The following is a 22,285-nucleotide window of genomic DNA, read 5'->3' on the forward strand; positions in this document are numbered from 1 at the left end:
TGGAATTTCTGGAAACAGGCATTATGTCATAGAATTGTCAAATTGGTTTAATTCACGAATTGTTACAGATTACTTTTGTAATACTGTATTTGACCCGGTCTTTGTACGTTTTGACCGTATAGAAACATAATTCTTCATTGTAAGAATGAGATGTACCTGCTGTACTCTACTGCCCTTACTTTTTAACAACTGGTGCTTTTTATTATTTTATCTCTTTTCTTATCATTTTATTTCATTTTATTTGTTATTTACTGTTTAATTTTGTCTTGCGGCTTTTAGTGTCAATGTAAAGCACTTTGAATTACCTTGTGTTGAATTGTGCTATACAAATAAACTTGCCTTGCCTCTAATCTACCGTAAAACGTGATTTATTGGTTGTGATTGTTTATTGGATGGATCCCCATTAGCTGCCGCCTTGGCGACCACTAATCTTCCTGAGGTCCATAAAGTACATAAAATATTTCATAAATGATAACATCTAAGACATAAATAATACATACAGTCATACATTCATAGCATAACTACACTTAGGCCCTGTAATGCTTTTCGTCGTCATTTGCGGACTGAATAAAAAAAAAAAACATGGACATTTCTTATTTTTTTGTGAATAAAATCAATATTTTGAGTTAGTTTCTCCAAAAAAAAGTGTTTTGATTACATTTCTAGCGAGAAATATATATTTTACTTTCATAATATTCACTCAGTGAATGTACATAATCACTCGTTTGCCCGTTGTTGCGAAGTCTTTTTCAAACCTCGCCAGAATAAAGGCCGAATTATGGTTCCGCGTTACATCAACGCAGAGCCTACGGCGTAGGTTACGTAACCTACGCCGTAGGCTCTGCGTCGATGTTATGCGTCGACGCGCGCCGTACGCCGTCCCCTACGCCGTACCCTACGCCGTACCCTACGCCGTACCCTACGCCGTAGACTCTGCATCGATTTAACGTGGAACCATAAATCAGCTCCGGAGCCGGCAGACAGAAATCTCGAAATTTTCGGAGCAAATTTCTTAACAGGCGTAGCTACAACTGTTAGATTTCATCCATTAAACCAACATTTATCTTCCTAAATGATTTATTTCAGCCAGCGGTAATTCTCCACAGAGCTGCAGGTTTCTCCCCCGGGACGACGGCGCAGCGCGATCACGTCTGTACTCCGGCTGCTGATGCTCCGATACGGCGGCTCTCATCATCTCCGAAAACATCGGGTCAAATTTCTTAACAGGTGTTATTTGGTTACTTTTACGCCTGAAAAAATATTAAAACTTAATAAAGTGGCATATTAACAGCGCTACAGCTGAAATTAAAACAGCTTTTGGCTCTCAGCTTCCTGATTTTAGGGGTGGTGCTGAAAGTAGGAGTAGTGGGAGTATTGGGACAGAAACCTGGGAAGATTTCAAGTGCCCTAAAATCTGTCCCTTCTTTTTTAGGGGTAGTGATAGAAAGTAGGGCTAGTGAAAGAAAGTAGGGGGAGTATTGGGATTGGGCCTTATAATAAAAACAACAATAACAACAAAATAATAAGAGATAAGATAAGATAATCCTTTAATAGTCCCACAGAGGGGAAATTTGCAGTTTACAGCAGCAAAGGGGATAGTGCAAAAACAAGAGGCATCAATAGAAATAGTAATAACACAGTAATAATAACACACTATAAACAGTAAACTGGTATATACAATAATAATAATGATAAGAAGAAAAAATAAATAATAAGAAATACTAGTATATAAAAAAATAACAGATGGATATTTACAGATGGATATTTACATAATTGCACGTTGCAGTGATACACATACATGTGTACACACACACACACACACACACACACACACACACACACACACACACACACACACACACACATCAGTTATATATGCATAATATAATAATATATTAATAACACTATAATTCTACTAATACACTATAATAGCACGACGAATAATTAAAAATTTAAATTTGACTTCCTTCACAATAAAAGCCCGTGTTAGGTTTGCGTGTATTTTATTGTGAAAGGGCTCCGCCGGAGATGCGGCTGGTTCCGGTTGCCGGCTCCGCTGCTCATTCCTCCTCTGAACCTCCATCATGTCGGACCCCTGCTCCTTCTCCTCCTTCACCAGCTGCGTGACGCGGCACCTCAACCTGCGGCTGCAGGTGGACTTTACCCGGAGGGTCCTCCGCGGGAAGGTGGCGCTGACGGTGGAGGCTCTGGAGGACAAATTCAGCAGCTTGGTGAGGTTTCAGCCCGGCTCCGTCCAGCTCTGCTCCGGGGTTAAATGACTGAGGTGTGAAGGCTTGATTTATGGTCCCGCGTTACAACAACGCACAACGCCGTAGCCTACGGCGTAGGCTCTGCGTCGATTTAACGCGGAACACGGAAAACTAAAACAGGAATCCAATGAGGGTTTGCAGAGAAGAACTGGAAATGAATGGTTAAGCTTTGCGAACTTGGGCTAGTAAAAATGTTGTGATTTGTTTTTTGAAAGTATTTTTACTCAAGCATTCTCTAATATTGAGTGGTAAGGTGGTACAATAAAGAGAAACCTCTGAATCTAATAGAAAAAGTAGAAAAAGTAGACCTGAAAAAGGTGGGATGGAGATTTTTTGCAGACCTAGTATTAAAGTGATGAATTTGGGAATTGAATTGAAATAAAGGATGAAAACAGGTTGGAAGTTTGTGAATGGATTGATAGACAAAAAGACAAATCTGAAAAACGTTTACAGCAAAAATAGGGAGAATACTTAGGGATTGGATCAATGGGGTGGATCTAGTAAGTCTATGAAATATAAGGATAAATCATAGTATAATATAAATTAATACAGATTTTTTTTGATAATAGATGCCGTATACGTCTGATTACAACAATATTCTTTGCAATCTTGTTCGAGATGAGTGCAATATGATTTTTCATCAATCATAACACCCAGAAATTTAGTTACCGTAACTCTTTCCAAAATGTTACTGGAAATATGAACATTGGTTAGGTGATATGGGATGTTGGACTTTGACTTGGACTCTTAACTGTCGGAGGTTTATCATCCAATACAACACCTCAACACGTCTTTAAATAGTCATGAAGGAAATCTGAATCAGGGCCGTTTCATGCTTTTTCAGGGCCCCTTTTAGCCCCCACCACCCCAGCAGTCCAGAGACCAGTGATCTGAGGTGAATAAATACGTTATAAATTAAGTAATTTATCAAATTCTCTTTAAAAACCTGCAAACTTGTAAAACAAAACACTATTTTTAACATTACAAATAAATCAGATATAAAAAAACCTCTTTATAAACTTGCAGATATGCTAGAAAGCGATTAAAGATTTGAAGGGATAAACTGCATCTAAAAGTAAGACTGGCTAATTTATAATAATAATAATAAGTTATTTATAACGCACTTTATATTTAGTAATCTCAAAGTTCTACAGAGCAGAAAAATAAAACCTAAATGTAAAAACAGAGCATTAAAAACCTGTAAACTTGTAAAAAAAAACACTATGTTTAACGTTAAAAATAAATCAGATATAAAAAAACCTCTATAAACTTGCAGATATGCTAGAAAGCGATTAAAGGTTTGAAATTAAGTTTTGTTTTTAGCGTCCTCAGCTCTAAAGATTTGAAGGGATAAATTGCATCTAAAATATAAAAAATAATAATAATAGTTATTTATAACGCACTTTATATTCAGTAATCTCAAAGTAAGACGGCTACATTATTAATAATAATAATAATAATAATAATAATAATAAATGTTATTTATAACGCACTTTATATTTAGTAATCTCAAAGTAAGACTGGCTAAATTAATAATAATAATAATAATGATAATAAATGTTATTTATAACACAGTTTATATTTAGTAATCTCAAAGTGCTACAGAGCAGAAAAATAAAAAATGAATTTTAAAACAGCATATAAAAGATATTTAGCTATAAGCTTTTCTTAAAAAAGGTGAGTTTTCAGGTTTAAAAGCCTTATTACTGGGAATCTCAAAGTGCTACAGTTTGATGATTAAACAGAAATAATAAAATCAAGATAAGAGATAAAAGGGATAAAAAGTCAAGACATGGCAGAAAAGAGAATAAAATAATTAAAAACAGCAACTAGGGGGAAAAAAACAACAGCATTGTTTAGTGATTAAATGCTTTGCTAAAAAGAAAGGCTTTTAGTCCTCTTTTAAAATTGTTTAAGTTATTTAAAAGATTAAACGGTCTTTAGAGGAAGTTTGGCTGAACGGCTGCAGAGTAAAGTCTAAATAGCCGTTGTGACCTCAGCGGGTGGATCTTTGATCACAAGTTTGATACCTGAGCTCTGATGTATCTTCTTTTACTTTCATAAATGTGATAAAGCGTGTATTAATGTCTGTTTGAGGACTAATCAGATGGAGGGTTGGACTTTGACCACGTAGGACAGGTGAGCGCTGACTCAGCGGCAGTAAAACTCGTTAATAAACGAGTCGTCTTCGTCCCGCAGACTTTGGACACCAGCGACCTGACCGTCTCCGCGGTGACGGCCAACCAGCAGCCGGCCCGCTTCAGCCTGGGCCCCAAACACAGCTTCAAGGGGGCCCCGCTGGAGATCCAGCTGCCCTTCAGCCTGTCCAGGTGAGCTGCCCCGCCTTCACCTGCTCTCACCTGCTCCCCAACGTGAAGCGTAACCACGGTAACAGGGTGTCTGTCTGGACCAATCAGGGGGCAGCATGTCATCGTGGAGGTGACCTATGAGACGGCCCCATCGGCGACGGCGCTGCAGTGGCTCACACCTGAGCAGACAGCCGGGAAGAAGCAGCCCTACCTGTTCAGCCAGTGTCAGGTGAGCCTGTCTCGCCTGTCAGGCCACGCTCAGGGGCTAATTAACACAATTTAAATCAGAACCATATTATAGAATAGAATAAACTTTATTGATCCCCCAGAGGAGAAATTCACCTGTGCAGCAGCAAAACATACACACGCTCAACAATTTTTACAAAATATCCTAAAAAAAAAAATCAATAAATAGCTAAGTATTTAACGCCTCGCTCTGACCTCACCCCCCATTGCAAAACATAAACTACCAATTCTAACTCTAATTATTATTCCTGGCATTATCATGATATATTGTTTCATATTATTATATTAAGTTATGAAATCTCATGGGATGTTAAACTATAGTATTATTATATTTTTATATATGTATGGTGATATAATTTGTTATATGTTATAATATTTTATAAAAATTATGTTATATTAGGATATTACTATATTATTATGCTATATTTATATATCATGCTACACCACTCTATATGATAATTATTTATTTGTTTACTCTCTAATTAATATTCTCAATTTATGTATCTATTTTCATCATCTTATTTATACTCGCACACGGCACGCACACACAGACACATACTGATGTTGTCTTTGTCGTTGTTTGCACTGTATGTTAATAAATAAATAAAAAAAAAAGAGCAAAATAAAAAATGAGCAATGAACAAAAGAAATACTAAACCCGAAAAACAAATAATATATACATGTGCAAAGAGACAGAAAATAGCAGTGATATCGATATTATTGAGTTTCAACCTTGATTTCTCCAGATTCATTGGGTTTTATGACATTGAGGATGCTCTTGTTTGATCTGAAGAGACTTAAGTGATGAAAGAGTTTCCGTTCCGTACCTTCAGACATCAAACATTGTGTAAACTTTTTGAGAGTTCCACATTTTAGACGTTGGTCAACTAACCTTCACTTCCTGTCGTGGTAGTTCTCTACCTCTTTTCTTAAGCCGGTTCACATAATAATCCAGTAAAATTGGAGACGCGATATCTAAACGTGATATGTAAAATTATATATCTCAAAAACTAAAGTATGAATTAATTCCAAATAAATTTCCTGAGGTCTGAAAGGCTTCTGGTTTACTTTTTTCCATTGTCAGTTGTGAGGGATCCAGTGGTGGGATTTCTCTATTTAGAAAAATATGTGTAAAATTAAAAAAACATTTACATTTTTTTGGTAGTTATTTGCACTTTTTAGCAATTTAGTTTAGTTTATTCATACAAAGCCATTAAAATAAACGTATACAATTGAGACCAATTAGACATCTATAATGGTCCTTTGGCATGTATGAATGGGTCCCCCAAAGTAAGCTATTGAAAGCTTTTGGGAGGGGGCCCAAAGTTCATGAAGGAAAAATTAAATTTACAATGCAATGTGGTACCGTGAGGAAAATGAAAACAGTAGACATTACAATACAGACAATCAAACATCCAAATACATACAATCATTCATACAGTCATCCCAATAACTCCAATAACTCCGTCATGTATGAAGGGTATTTTATAAATAGGTACACAGTAGATTTACTTTTAGATTTCTTTTAAAAAACTGAGAGAGAACACAGCATCTTCAGATCGTCATTAAGTTTGTTCCAGATCAGGGGCTTATTAACACATTAAATCAGAACCGTATTATTGAGTTTCAACCTTGATTTCTCCAGATTCGTTGGGTCTTAGATCATCGAGGATGCTCTTGTTTGATCTGGAGAGACTTGAGTGATGAAACGGTTTCCGTTTGCACCTTTAGTCATCAAATGTTGTGTAAACTTTTTGAGAGTTCCACATTTTAGACGTTGGTCAACTAACCGTTTCCTTCGCTTCCTGTCGTGGTAGTTTTCTACCTCTTTTCTTAATCCGGTTTTAACCAGTTTTAAGGGTCATTGTCTTTTCTTTTCCACCAGTTGTAGGAAAAAAAACACAAACCAACCAAAAAATAAACGATTAAACAAACTCATTAATATAGAAGCATCACACTCGTTGTAAAACCTGCCATTAACTCTTTAAGACCGGCCGGAGCGCCGGCGCTCCCATTTAAAACGTATGTACAATTACAACCAAATAAAAACAGCAATAATTCTTTTTGCATGTTAAACAGGAAGAGTTTCACTTCCATATCCTGCATTTAGTGTCCCAGAGTTTTAATCCATTAAATCGTTTGGAAAAATCACATAATAATACAGTAAAATTGGAGACGCGATATCTAAACGCGATATATAAAATTATATATCTCAAAAACTAAAGTATGAATTAATTCCAAATATTTTCCTGAGGTCTGAAAGGCTTCTGTGTTACTTTTTTCTGTTGACAGTTTTGAGGGATCTAGCTGTGGGATTTCTATGTTTAGAAAAATATGTGTAAAATTAAAAAACGATTTACATTTTTTTGGTAGTTATTTGCACATTTTAACAATTTATTTAGTTAGTATGGACTTGTAACATCCAGATTATTAAAGATTGGCTCATATGGGTTTTTTTGATGCAAAGCAAATAAAAATACTCCATAAAATGGCAGTATAGCATGCAGAAATGTAAAAATATGCTTAGACTTAAAAGGTTTAGAAGCAGTTGATGATGGAGTCTAAACTGTGCCCTTGGTTTTGTCTGACAGGCTCATCACTGCAGGAGTATGATCCCCTGTCAGGACAGCCCGTCAATCAAACACACCTACTACTCTCAGGTCACACACACACACACACACACACACACACACACACACACACACACACACACACACACACACACACACACACACACACACACACACACACACACACACACACACACACACACACACACACACACACACACACACACACACACACACACACACACACACACACCTGCTTTATCAACACACATTAGTGGACAGGTGAGTCAGATTTATGCAGAAACTTCTAAACAGTTGGAACCTTGTTGGTGAAGGAAGATGTTCAGCATCTTTTTCGAACAACAGGTGCTTCTCCGTCTCTTCACCTGCCCTTCAGGTGTGTCTCTGCTCCTGTCTCATGTGTGTCTCTGCTTCTGTCTCAGGTGTCTGTCCCCAAGGACCTGGTGGCCGTGATGAGCGCCGTGAGAGATGGACAGGAAGTGGATCCAGAAGACGCCGGTCGAGTCATCTACAGGTTCAGGCAGCCGGTTGGTGGTGCTTTCTTCTTCATGTGTTCCTGAAGTGACGTCATCATCTTCATCATCACACCTCAGGTCTGACTGTCCTCGTGTCTCTGACCGCAGGTGTCCATGCCGTCCTACCTGATAGCCATCGTGGTCGGGGCCCTGGAGAGCAGGTAGCGTCTGTTAGCCGTGTTCAGGTCGTCTCTGTGTCGCCTGCGCAGCTAACGGTGTTCTGACTCGTTAACAGGGAGATCGGGCCGAGGACCAGGGTCTGGTCCGAGAAGGAGTTCGTGGACAAAGCAGCGTTCGAGTTCTCTGAGGTTCAATTCACTTTTATTTGTTAAACAGGGACTGTACATATTAATAGACACAAGTGTAAATATTCATGGTTGTAGCCAGAGGCTAATTTCCATCATTCGTCCCCGCGGCAAATTAATGCCAGACACAGAATCGGACACCGGCAGACAAAGGAGACAAGATATGACATCCATACCAACAAAAACACAACATTAAAAGATACGACCGAGCTAGATAAAAATCATTAAGCAATAAAACAAGTTGCAATTGATAAACCAGTAATTAAGTGACCGTAAAGTTAAAGTGCTAAGTGCTTAAGTGCAAGAGTTTGTAAAGTGCTGATGCAGATTACACATCGCCCCATTGCTTCTTTAAAGTGCTTAAATGCTCGGATTTGTAAAGTGCTAATGCCTATTGCACATGAAGGTGAGTCGCCATGGCGACTGCCGACTGGCCACTAAACCGCCAGACGACCAGAGAACCACGGGAGCTAATAACAGCAATGTTGTCTGTAAAAGAAGACAAAAGTTCTACGTAAAACTCATAAAACCTTCCTGAACTGATCAGAAATCCGACAAACGCCTGCTTAGCAGGTCTTCTACTCTTAGCAGAGTAGAAGTACAAATAATGACGTTTAAGCGTCTGTTAGCCGTCAGCATCTCTTAGCTGCTATGCTAACAGACAATGGACAGCTAGTTAACTAAATTACTGCAACACATATACAGTAGGCTGTAGCGTAAACCGCTCGACGGGAACGGACGTCCCTAGTTTCAGTGAAACATGTTTCCAAAAATCAGTCTGGATGTTTCTAGGATCCGTTAGCATATAGTTAGCTGTGATGCTAACAGAAAAAGAACAGTTTGGTAAACTAAACGTATTTCACAAGACTTAAAACTACATAGTGACAAACGTCTTAACCATCTTTTTAGCATCGTTTAGCCATTAGTACCGGTTAGCCATATTGCTAGCACATGAAGAACAGCTAGCTCATTAAATGTACTTTATAAAAACGTAGAACTATGCGACACAAAGTCCTTCTTGCTCGATAAGCTGTAGCGTACACCGCTCCACAGGAACGGACGTTTCTAGGTTTTGTTAGCATGTAGTTGACTGTGATGCTAACCGAAAAATAACAGTTTGGTAATCTAAATTTACTCCACAAAACCATTAGTCTTTAGCATGCATTAGCCTTAACCATGCGTTAGCCTTTAGCATCTGTTTGCCTTTAGTATACGTTTGCCATTAGCATGCGTTAGTCTTTAGCATGCGTTAGCCTTAACCATGCGTTAGCCTTTAGCATCTGTTTGCCTTTAGTATACGTTTGCCATTAGCGTACGTTAGCCTTTAGCGTACATTAGCCTTTAGCGTACGTTAGCCTTTAGCGTACGTTAGCCTTTAGCGTACGTTAGTCTTTAGCGTACGTTAGCCTTTAGCGTACGTTAGCCTTTAGCGTACGTTAGTCTTTAGCGTACGTTAGCCTTTAGCGTACGTTAGTCTTTAGCATGCGTTAGCCTTTAGTGTGCGTTAGCCTTTAGCGTACGTTAGCCTTTAGCGTACATTAGCCTTTAGCGTACGTTAGCCTTTAGCGTACGTTAGCCTTTAGCGTACGTTAGTCTTTAGCGTACGTTAGCCTTTAGCGTACGTTAGTCTTTAGCGTACGTTAGTCTTTAGCGTACGTTAGCCTTTAGCGTACGTTAGTCTTTAGCGTACGTTAGTCTTTAGCATGCGTTAGTCTTAACGATACAACACAAATTGGTTCTTGCTCGGTTTGTGGTTGTTTACCCAGAATTCATTAGTTTCATCTAAAACAGGAAGTTTGCTCCCGCCACCTACCGGGTCTTGTATATCGTAGCTTGTTGTCCACCAGCGACGGCTAACGTCCTCCTGTCCGCCAGACGGAGACGATGCTGAAGACGGCGGAGGATCTGGCCGGGCCGTACGTGTGGGGTCAGTACGACATCCTGGTTCTGCCTCCGTCCTTCCCGTACGGTGGCATGGAGAACCCGTGCCTCACCTTCGCCACGCCCACCCTGCTGGTAGGTACGAGCACGCTCAGTCCGTCCCACACTGCGTCATGTGACCACTAACCGTCTTTTCTCCCGTCTCTCCGTCCAGGCCGGAGACAAGTCTCTGTCTAACGTGAGTATGAGTCACATGACACCCGAGTCACCTGACCCGGCGCACCTGGTGCACCTGTTTGAAGGGTTTCTGTGTCGCTCAGGTCATCGCCCACGAGATCTCCCACAGCTGGACCGGTAACCTGGTGACCAACAAGACCTGGGAGCACTTCTGGTAAACAAACAAACAAACAAATGGCGCTTTTAAACTAGTACCTACTCAGCGCGACTCGCCTCGTCCTCGTTTGTTTTTAAACACCCAGATCAGAAGTAGGAGGTTGGAGCGAAGCTGCTGTGACGTATTTGATTGTGTATCTAAATGGAGACAACACTAAAGATGTAGAACCTGGAGGAGATGACATATGTGCTGCTGGGTCTGTGGCTTGTGTTTGATATCAAGTTAAAAAATGAGAGTGAGATAAGGTTCAAGCGGCGACGCTTTTTAAAAAATTTTGTTTGTGTCGGCGCTGCTGAGAAATCAGCTGGGAGCCGCGAGTGACAGAGCACCTGGTAGATCTGATCGTTCCTTATCGCCCGTCTAGATCCCTTTTTAATTTTCTCCTCAGCCACCAGGTTTATGAACATCTGCACCTCAGAGTTGGATCATGAAACAGACGTTTGCGCTGTCGGATAAAATGAGGAAGCCGTGAGCTGCTCTTGTGCTGACTCCCCACTTCCTGATTCAAATGTCTGACGTAGGGCTGGGCGATATGGCCTTTTATTAATATCTTGATATTTTTAGGCCATGTCACGATACACGATATATATCTTGATATTTTGCCTTAGCCTTGAATTAACACTTTGATGCTACAATCACACCAGTATGATGATTCTATATGTCTACATTAAAACATTCTTGTTCATACTGCATTAATATATGCTAATTTTAAACTTTCATGCAAAAAGGGGGAATAAGTCAAATTTACTGTATTTATTAAACAGTTACTAAGCAGTGAGTGGCACAAACATAAAAATTGTCATTTCAAAACAGAAAGAGCACGTTGCATCTCTCTGACTCCCCGTCTGAAGAACATCTGCTAAGAACATCTTCTGGTCCTGGTTTTACCAGGTTTTACCAGGTTTTACCAGGATGAGCTGCTCCTTTAGAGCACCTTTATATTCAGACTAATGTAGGTGCAGGGACTGCAATGTTTCATCCTCTCCTCCTTTACTTTGCATCTCTTTCACTTACTTTTAGAAATATGACGTCATATAGTCTTGTTTGACTTTGTTTCGATGATACTGATTGATTTCATGTGGCCACATTTAAGCAACACTAGGTGACGTTTCTCAGCTCTGGAAGAGAAAGGCTCGGCCTGTTTGCGATTTCCCAAATCCGTTGACAATGGAATTCCAAAGAGCCGTTTGGGAAAGTTAAAGCTGAAGCGGGGTGGAAATCACCAGCGGTCCCGGACAGCAGCGCCGCCACCTGCAGCTGGTCGTATGATGACGATGCACGCCTGTGACTGACGTATCTAACTGGGTGCGCTTGTTTTAACTCTCTGAGAAGGAGAGACGAGAGAGTGAGAAAAGCCTGTAATTTAATGCTAAAAGCAAATGCGTAACAATGTATACTTGAATATTCACGATAGAGTCATTTTGTACATCGCACAGAGTAGAAGCCGAGATACCACGAGTATACTCGATATATCGCCCAGCCCTAGTCTGACGACCCCGCCCCCCGACCAATCGGAGGCCTGTATTGTGATGACGTCAGATCCAGGGCCGACTCAGCCACTTAGAACCTCGGCAGAATAGATACAGAAGAAGTATCTACTCTGCACGCCTCAACCCGTAGTGTAAAAGTGCCAAACGGGGGCGAGTCGAGTCGCGCTGAGTAGGTACTAGTGGAAAAGCGCCCAAAGTGTAGCCCCGCCCCCCCGGCCGTGATTGACAGGCGGCTTGTCTCCAGGTTGAACGAGGGTCACACCGTCTACCTGGAGAGGATGATCGGCGGCCGCATGCACGGCGAGCAGTTCCGGCAGTTCAAGGCCATGGGCGGCTGGAAGGAGCTGCAGGACTCTGTGAGAACCCCCTTCACCTCCACCTGTCCCCGCCGGTCCCGGGTCCTCCTCCCGCTCTCACCTGTACCTGTGCTCCCCCAGGTGAACACCTTCGGAGCCAACAACCCTCTGACCAACCTGGTGCCGCGGCTGCAGGACGTCAACCCCGACGACGCCTTCTCCTCCGTGCCCTACGAGAAGGGCTTCGCGCTGCTGTACCACCTGGAGGAGCTGATGGGCGGGCCAGGTAATGCCCCGACTCTGCTCCTTCACCTGTACCAGTCTGGGGGTCGGACCTTGAACCGGTGCAACTGTGGGTTTGTGTCCCGCAGACGTGTTCATGGGCTTCGTGAAGTCTTACATCCAGATGTTCGCCTACAGCAGCGTCACCACCGAGGAGTGGAAGAACTACCTGTTCACCTACTTTAAAGACAAGGTGAGGAACTGGGGGGGGGTGGTGGTACCTGGGTAGGGCTGCAACGATTCGACGTTGTTGTCGACAAAAATCGATAATCAAAATTATCGACAATGAATTCCATTGTCAACAATTGTCGCCAGACGTGTTTTTCCAACGGAGTGAGGCGTCTCACTTCAATACAATCTCTGCCGAGAGTCGCGCATGCGCCATAGCGTCTCAGCAGCTGTGGGTAATAAAACTTCAAAGGTTTGGGAGCATTTTCGCCTCGATACGGCAAATAAAAAGATACTTCCAAAGTTTGCAAAGCCGACGTTGCTTTTCACGGGAGCTCGTCGGTAATGCATTTGAACAGAAAGCACGTCAGTGTTGAACAAAACGGACTTGGTAAGATATTAAGCCTATTTTCATTTTTTAAATTAATAGTTTCATTCGATTACTTTGTTTATTTCATGTTATTTATTAGTATTATTTGAGCCACTCACAGCTACTCTCGTTGCTTTAACCTCAATCATAATTGATGCAGCGCGAAAGGCGAAAAAGCTTGTGTGATGATAACAATGATGGATTTGCATCTAACTTTCAGTCAGATGAACTGTCAATTATCCATCTAACTCCACAATGATCATGTTAACATTAAATCAGATAGATTTGTCTGGACATTTCTCTTGCGGGACGGGAGAAGACACTAAATCAATGCATCTCTATTATTGTGCGCCGTGCGGCATGAATTCTCAGAGTTTTGCGGATGAGGGCGGGAGCAGGATGAAGAAAACAGTCCCGCTATATCAGGGCTCTAGTACCATCTTTCTGGTGTTTATTATCATTTGCCACATAATTAAAGCAACCTCATACTAAATTTAAAAAAATTACTAATTATCCGATTAGTCGACTAATCGTTTCAATAGTCGGTGACTAGTCGACTATTAAAGTAGTCGTTAGTTGCAGCCGTATACCTGGGCGGTTTGATGGTACCTGGGTAGGTTGGTGGTGGTACCACCTGGGTGGTTTATCTCCAGGGATCAGATCATCTTAACGAAGTGAAACGTCTCGGTCCCCCAGGTGGACGTCCTGAACAAGGTGGACTGGAACGCCTGGATGTTTACTCCCGGGATGCCTCCCGTCAAACCCAAGTAAGTGAACCCGCCGGACCCCCACCTCAGAATCCGAATAAAACTTTGTTGCCAAGTCAGATATAGTCAGACGAGAGAACTTGACTCCGGTTAACACTGCTGGCACCATTTGTTTCTACGGACGCCATTTCTTGGAGGAAGGATGACACTGGGGACTGGGATGGAGGAGGGAAAAAAAGGCATCTTCACACTGTGTATTAAATACACAGTGTGAAGATGTAGCTTCCAACTTCTCCAAGGTCTTTTCCATCCTACAAACGAGCTCAAAAACCGCAGTTAGCCTGCGATTCTGTTCAAGAATCGCATCCAGCTTGCAGTTTTGCTCCCCCAGCGTTAGAGTCTGACTGTTGGTCGCACAGCTGATCCCTTTAGCCACGGCAGGCACCTCTGAAAGAACCTGAATAGCTGTCGACGACTTACGAATTAGTCGATATGCCAGGTAACCGCCAGCTCCAAAAAGCAGAAATCCTGTTATCATAAATCCAATTATGAAGGCATCTTCAGTTCCGGTGTACTGGTTCTGATTGGTCCTGTGTTGCAGGTACGACACCACGATGGCCGACGCCTGCATAGCTCTGAGTCAGCGGTGGATCCAGGTAAGACCTGATCCTGAATTGGACCGGTTCTGGTTCTGGTTCTGGTTGGTGTTGATAACGGGACTCCAGCTTCTCCTCTGCCCTGCAGGCCAAAGACCAGGACCTGAACGGCTTCAAAGAGGCCGACGTGAAGTCTCTGTCCTCCCACCAGATGATCGAGTTCCTGTCCCTGCTGCTCCATGAGGTAAAGTAGTCCACTTCAGTCCACATCAGACCACTTCTGTCCCCGTAGTCCACTTCAGACCACTTCAGGTCCCAGTAGTCCAGGTTAGACCACCTCAGTTCAGGTCAGACCAGGTCGGTCCAGGTCCAGGTCCAGACCGGTCCAGATCCCCCCCACCTCACCAATCCCCCCCCTCTTTAGGCGGCGCTCCCGCTGACTCACGTGAAGAGGATGCAGCAGGTCTACCAGCTGAACTCCTGCATGAACGCCGAGATCCGCTTCAGGTGAGTTCCCGCCCACTCACTCAGGCCCCGCCCCCTCTGGCGGAGCCGCGTCCTGATTGGTTCTGGGCCCGCAGGTGGCTGCGGCTGTGCGTGCGGTCCAAGTTGGAGGAGGCGGTTCCCATGGCGCTGAAGATGGCGACGGAGCAGGGCAGGATGAAGTTCACCCGGCCGCTCTTCAGGTACCCATGATGCAACAGTGTGACCTCTAAACGCTCTAGACATGTACACATAGACATGTATACATAGACGCCTCATGCACCGCTGCTGCCTATTGGCCCTGACGAGCCGTGGGGCCGCCATCTTGGTCCGGTCACCCGCTCCACTTAGCGTCATCTGACACTCAGAGCGCTAAACTGATTTTCACTGGGTTTTTTACTGCAAACGTCATACATCCAGATACCGGACACATGATTCGGCGTATTTTAATATTCCTTGTAGGCTTAATAGTAGTACAATATTCTGGAATGTGAGTATGATAGGTAGGCTATTTAGCAAGACAAACAATAAATAAATTGGTAAAAACCCTAGGAGAGCAGGAATGAAGAGGTTGGACCCACACTTTACCACCAGATCTCAGGTCAAACACCTTCCACCAACTACTTCTAAGAAAATGCTTCTTCCACTATGAAGACTTGGAAGCAGCCCACCTGTCATTGATAACAACCAAGAAATTAGTAGGACTATAATCCTAAAGCCCAAAAAATAAACCAGCTCCACCTTCCACCGCAAACTCGTGAAGCGTTCCTCATTTTTCCCTTTTCATGTTCACCAACTCAAATTTTAATTTTTTATTATTTTCCTCAGGTGAAAATAAAGTTTTCATTATTCTTCTTCAACAAAACTCATCAGAGGAAAACTAACTCTTGATTTATTTAATAAACTCTTAACCAGAGAGGGAATTGTTTAATGGCAAAACAGACACATTCACAGAAAAAAAACTATCTGCAAGAAGTTTCTATAAATTTACTGTGCAAAAAAAACAAAAAAAACGTAGGTATGAAAATTACTGAAATTTATAATGTGAGAAATGTATTATTAGATTGTTTCCCTCCATTTAAAAAAAAAAAAAAAAGTTATCCTGCAGCCACACAAATAAAGACCAGTTTTGGGGAAGACACAACTTTCAGAAATTGAAATAGTTGGATTAAATTATAATTAAATATGCCCCGATCAGGATTTTGAGGGCCGATCACCAAAAGCAGTATCTGCTAGGAGTGTAACCGTACACAAAAACTTCGGTATATATGAATAAAATATAGAATAATGCTTAAATCTATTACCAAGATGGCGGCTGTATTTCTCGCGCCCCAGCGGTCGATGAGGCGTCTACGTAGATATGTCCATATTTGTGTCTTTAGTAAACGCGATTCGTTGGTCTCTTCCTTCGTTCCAGGGAAGTTTTCAACTTTGAGAAGTACCGGGACGAGGCGGTCAAGACCTTCCTGGCCAACCGGGCCGCCATGCACCCGGTGACCGCCGGGCTGACGGCCAAGGACCTGAAGGTGGACGCCGCCGCCGCTCCCTGAGGCTGGACCGGGATGAGGGCCCGAGGCCCGAGACCAGGACCGGGTCCAGGCACCAGGACCGAAGTCAGGGCACCAGAACCAGTATTAAAGTCTTATTCAGGGTTCTTTTCTATTTTTATGCTTTTTATTGTTTCAGTTGGACGTTTTTCTGTCCGGCAGAAATAAAGTCTGAGCTGAACCCGACTCGTGTCGTTGATCCAGAACTCCGAGTCGCGTCTTCCATCCGTAAACCACGACTTGGGTCGTCTATCCGGAACAGAAAAGACCTTTTTTGTGGGTCATATCATCATAAAAGACCTGAGCCGACCCGGCGGTGTCGTAAAGGTTCTGCCAACCGCCACCGCGGCGGGACCGCTGGCGTGGAGCAACACGAAGAGTTGCCCCAACAAGAGAAAACGGGAACAGAACAAACCGCAGGCGCTGAAACTTCTCGGAACGGCAAACTTCTGAAATCAAACGCACAAATGTCTCAACCTCCGAATGTTGCGAGTCGCGCAGAAGTCGTCAGTTTAAACTTACCGACGTCTGAATATCATCCTGGTGCTGAAGCACGGCGGAGAGTGTGTCGGGGCTCTGCTGCTTCCTGGAGGAGAAAATAACTTACATGTCCTCCGGGTGCGTCAGACCCCCCCCCCCCCCCAGAGGAGACCAGTAGAAGTTGGGGGGGCAGCAAGGTGCAACGTTAACACAGAGGTCAGAGGTCACCCAGAAGGTGCGGCAGAGTTGGCGGGGAAAGAAAGAAAAACAAAGCCCTTAAAGGAGACCTACAGGACGGTCTCAGAAAATTAGAATATTGTGATAAAGTTCTTTATTTTCTGTAATGTAATTAAAAAAACAAATGTCATACATTCATTACAAATCAACTGAAATATTGCAAGCCTTTTATTATTTTAATATTGCTGATTATGGCTTAGTCAAAGTAGCTTTATTGTCGATTCTTGATATGTCAAGACATACAAGAAATCGAGAGGACGCTTCCCACATCCCACGGTGAAACATAAACATATAAAGTGCGCAGGCACAACAGATAGACAGACATTCTTAAAAAGTTTCACATAAAATAAATACAACACAACACAACATTTATTAGTACTACTTACAGTTTAAGAGTAAGATTCCCAGAATATTCTAATTTTTTGAGATAGGATATTTGAGTTAGCCATGATCAGCTATATTAAAATAAAAGGCTTGCAATATTTCAGTTGATTTGTAATGAATCCAGAATGTATGACATTTTTGCATTACATAAAATAGGACTTTATCACAATATTCAAATTTTCTGAGACAGTCCTGTATTATAAAAAACACATTTCTTCTTGCTTTAACATATATAAAGTGGTCTCCCCTCAGCCTGCCAACTCAGAGAAGGAGAAAAGCAACCAAATTCTGCAGTGTCTGTACAGCCGCCCGGATGAGCCGTCCAGTGTGATGTGGATCTACGAGCCGTTCAGATTCTGCTCCCGTCGTTACGTAACGACGGGAGCGATTTACATAGGTTGGCCTCCGATCCGTGAAAACACGCCCACAACTAACTCCGGCCGGAGCTTCCGCCATTTTTCGTAGCGGTGTATCGCATCATTCAGGCAGTCAATCAGCACAGAGCCTCATTATCATAGCCCCGCCCACTCAGAATCCCACATAGATAATGAGCTTAGAGACTGGGATGATAAAGACATGGCTCAAAGGCTGAATTTCTAATTTATTTACCAAAAAAAAAATCAAAAGCTTGTTTTTAAGACATTCAAGGCCTGTTTAAAATAGGTATTAGATGCCATAATAGGTCCACTTTAAACTGCTGAACAGAAGGAACCACAGAGGGACTTGAATGTCTTTAGCAACAACCCGACATCTCAAAGAGAGCAGCGTCCCTGCAGTAAAGCACGGTGGGGGCAGCATCATGCTAGGGGTACGTTCATGAGGAAAGCCTGTCATTCCTCGGTTCTGAGAGTCCCAGGGGTCAATAAATGAATGAAGATTAAAAGTTTGGAAAAACCTGCCGGACCCGACCCAGAACCGACCTCAGGCCGCCCACAGTCCGGCTGGTGGGTGCTCTACTATTGAAATCAAAACTTGTTTTCAATGAAGAAAGGAAAATCACCAGGTATCGACGGATTATCTGTTGAATTTTATACTCACTTTTGGGAACTTATTCAAAATCCTTTAATGTCTTTGTATAAAGAATGCATCAGTCAAGGGGAGAACCACAATGAAACCGGATTATTTATTTTATTCCCAAACCTGACAAAGACCCCCGTACAATAGAAAATTGGCGCCCTATAACTCTCTTAACAATTGATTACAAAATATTGGCATTAGTCAATGCTAACAGATTAAAAGATTGGCTAGATACCATAATTGTGGAAACTCAAACAGGCTTTATGAAAAATCGACATATTAGCTGTAACATTAGACTCCTTTTAGATTTACTGGATTATGCAACCGAAGTACACGCTGAAGCTCTAATCTTGTTCTTAGACTTTTATAAAGCCTTTGACACGATTGAGCATAACTTTCTTTTACAATCTCTTAATGCATTTGGTTTTAGTCACAACCTTATTAATATTATTAACATGTTTTATAGAGATGTCAACAGCTCTGTAATAATTAACATGAACACCTCTAAAAGATTCCAAAGTAACAGAGGCGTACGTCAAGGTTGCCCTTTATCACCCTTTTTGTTTATGTCACTGAACTGTTGTCAATTCATATAGTAAACCATAAAAATCTTGAAGGTATATCTATTCTTGGCAGAGAATTAAACATTTCCCAACTAGCAGATGACACAAAACTCCTCTTAAAAGATAAACTCCAATTATATAATTCTATTAACTTGATTAATCAATTCTCTAATGCTTCAGGATTAAGACTAAATATGACTAAATGTGAAATTTTATCCTTGCACAACTGCAATGACTCGTTTATTGAAAATATACCTGTAAAGGAATCTGAAAGATATTTAGGAGTATTTATAACCAAAACAGAATAAATAAAACTAAATCCATCTTTAATACCTGGCTTCAAAGAGATCTGTCTGTTCTCGGGAGAGTCCTTCTCTCTAAAGTGGAAGACCTGTCCCGTTTTGTGTTCCATCATTATCCCTTTTTGGGAATGATTCAACAGCCGCAAAAATTAACCATTTTATTTTTTTTAATTTAATTTGGAAGAACAAACCACACAAACTTAAAAAAGGTGTACTTTCCCATTAAAAGACAAAAGGTCATGACAAAACTTAAAAAAGAAAAAGCACAAATAATTTTTCTACAGGAGACCCACCTGTCACAATCAGAACATGACAAACTTAAAAAATATGGCTACAGGAATTTATATTACAGCTCGTTTAAAGGAGGATGTAGAAGAGGAGTAGTGATTCTAATACCCAATTCCACTAAGTTTGACCTTGAGAAGGAATACAGGGACAAGGAAGGAAGATACATTATAGTGAAAGGAAGACTAGAGAATGAACTAGTAACACTAGTAAACATATATGCCCCCCCGGAAAGTGACAAATCTTTTTTTAAATGTCTATTTGATGATATGATAGCAGAAACAGGAGGTATTTTGGTCTGTGGGGGAGACCTAAATGTTATTAGGGACCACAGAATAGACACAACTAGTCTTAAAAAAAATAAAATGCATTTGACAAGATTCATAAACGTATCCTTGGAGGAGATGGGAATGATTGATGTCTGGAGGAATCAACACCCCCTGGAAAAAGACTTCACACATTACTCCGCAGCACATAAAGTCCATTCAAGGATAGATTACTTTTGTATGAATGCAAAGGATAACCATATGGTACAAGAGTGCAGGATAGGGGGCGCAGATGTGTCAGATCATAACCCACTCTATTTAACAATAAATTTAAACAACAGAAGACGGCATACAGTATGGAGACTTAATCTGGGAATTATGAATAATGACCAAACAAGGAAGAAGGTAAAAACGGAAATCGAAAGATACATAGAGGAAAATAACAACGGCGCTGTAGACCCAACGATTTTTTGGGATGCCATGAAGGCTGTCATCAGAGGGAAACTAATGGCTGAAACTGCACATGCAAAAAGAGCAAGAATGGAGGCTTATAAAATGTACAGTGAAAGGCTAAGAGAATCGGAACAGGAATACCAAAATACTAACGACCCCAAGATAAGTCAACAAATTAAAGAAACCAAAACAAAAATTAATGACATACTTTTGGACGAAATTGAAAAAAAGAATAAATATTGGGCTATCATGAAGTAGGCTCAAAGGCCACAAAAATACTGGCAAGGCATATAAAAAAACAGCAAGCAATTAGTAATATATACAAAATTAAAGATCCTCATACAGGTGAAATGGTATCTAGTCCAGATGGTATTGAGGATATCTTCCAAAGATATTATCAAGACCTATATACACAACCTGCATCTGCAGATGAGAATGATATGATTACATTCCTGGAGATGCTAGACTTACCCTCAATCGGACGTATGCAAAATGATAAATTAACAGCAGAGATTACACTGGAGGAGGTAAAAGATGCAATAAATAAATTGAAAAACAATAAATCACCGGGGAGCGATGGATATCCAGCAGAGTGGTATAGGATGTTTGGAGAAGAGCTGTCACCACTGCTCCTTGCCTCTTTCAATTGGACTCTCCAAAACAATAAAATACCCCCATCATGGGCTGAGGCAATAATTACAGTCATTCCAAAACAAGGAAAGGATAAAGAACACTGTGCAAACTATAGACCAATTTCAATATTAAATGTTGACTATAAAATATATACAACAATAATTTCTAAACGACTGAACTCCTTCATATCAAAAAATAATAGAGGAAGATCAAACAGGCTTTATAAGGGGCCGCCAGACGTATGACAATATTAGGAAAACACTACATGTAGTGGAACAAGCAAGAAAAGACAAAAAGAGCACTGTATTAGTAAGTATTGACGCAGAAAAAGCTTTTGATTCTGTCAGTTGGGATTTTTTATATAAAGTGTTAGAGAGATTTGGCTTTAATAATAAATCAATACAGTGCATAAAGACACTATCAACAACCAACTGCAAGAATTAAAATGGGAGCCTGACAGACAAAATTAGACTACAGAGATCAACAAGACAAGGATGCTGCCTATCACCCACTCTATTTGCCCTTTTTATAGAGCCGCTTGCGCAGGCTATAAGACAGGAACAAGAGATCAAAGGAGTAGTGGTGAATGGCGTAGAACAAAAAATAGGACTTTTCGCAGATGACGTCATAACCTACCTCGAACGCCCAAATTAATCATTACCTGCGTGGATTAAACTTTTGGAAGCATTCGGACATCTATCTGGATATAAAATAAATGTTGCAAAGACACAGATATTATCACTTAACTATAGTCCATCAAAAGAGATCCAAGAATTATCTAAACTTAATTGGAAACTTAAGGGAATTGAATACTTGGGGGTAATAATCACGAAAGGATTATCTAAACTATATAAATCAAACTATGGTAAGATTAATCAGGAAATACAAAAAGATATTGAAAGATGGTCCACACTAACACTAGACTTCAGCTCACGAATCCAGATAATCAGGATGAATGTTTTACCACGATTTCTGTACCTGTTCCAGTCTTTACCAGTAGAGGTCCCACAGTCTCAGTTGATGAGCTGGAATAGAATGATTTCAAGGTTTGTTTGGGGTGGAAAGAGACCTAGAATAAGATTGGAGACTCTCCAGCTGCCAAAAGAAGGTGGTGGAATGGGACTTCCCAATTTGAAAGCATACTTTCATGCAGCCCAGCTGAGGTATATTGTTGAATGGTGCAAACCAGATTACACTGCAAAGTGGAAAGAGTTG

The 22,285-nt window shown here is 41.3% G+C and overlaps 1 protein-coding gene across 1 annotated transcript; it reads left to right on the plus strand.

The window, feature by feature from the left end:
- Positions 1–2,064: 2,064 nt before the first annotated feature.
- lta4h (leukotriene A4 hydrolase) lies at positions 2,065–16,631 on the plus strand. The gene is made up of 19 exons (XM_061714095.1): positions 2,065–2,231; positions 4,470–4,600; positions 4,688–4,808; positions 7,417–7,485; positions 7,839–7,943; positions 8,040–8,092; positions 8,167–8,239; positions 10,112–10,252; positions 10,332–10,355; positions 10,438–10,508; positions 12,246–12,357; positions 12,439–12,583; positions 12,669–12,772; positions 13,814–13,884; positions 14,426–14,480; positions 14,569–14,664; positions 14,845–14,927; positions 15,002–15,106; positions 16,321–16,631. Exons 1-19 carry the CDS (start codon positions 2,085–2,087, stop codon positions 16,451–16,453), a joined length of 1,839 nt encoding a protein of 612 aa, XP_061570079.1. The 5' UTR covers positions 2,065–2,084; the 3' UTR covers positions 16,454–16,631.
- Positions 16,632–22,285: the final 5,654 nt, after the last annotated feature.

The sequence above is a fragment of the Cololabis saira genome, chromosome 23 (genome assembly GCF_033807715.1).
Source record: "Cololabis saira isolate AMF1-May2022 chromosome 23, fColSai1.1, whole genome shotgun sequence".
Taxonomy (NCBI): domain Eukaryota; kingdom Metazoa; phylum Chordata; class Actinopteri; order Beloniformes; family Belonidae; genus Cololabis; species Cololabis saira.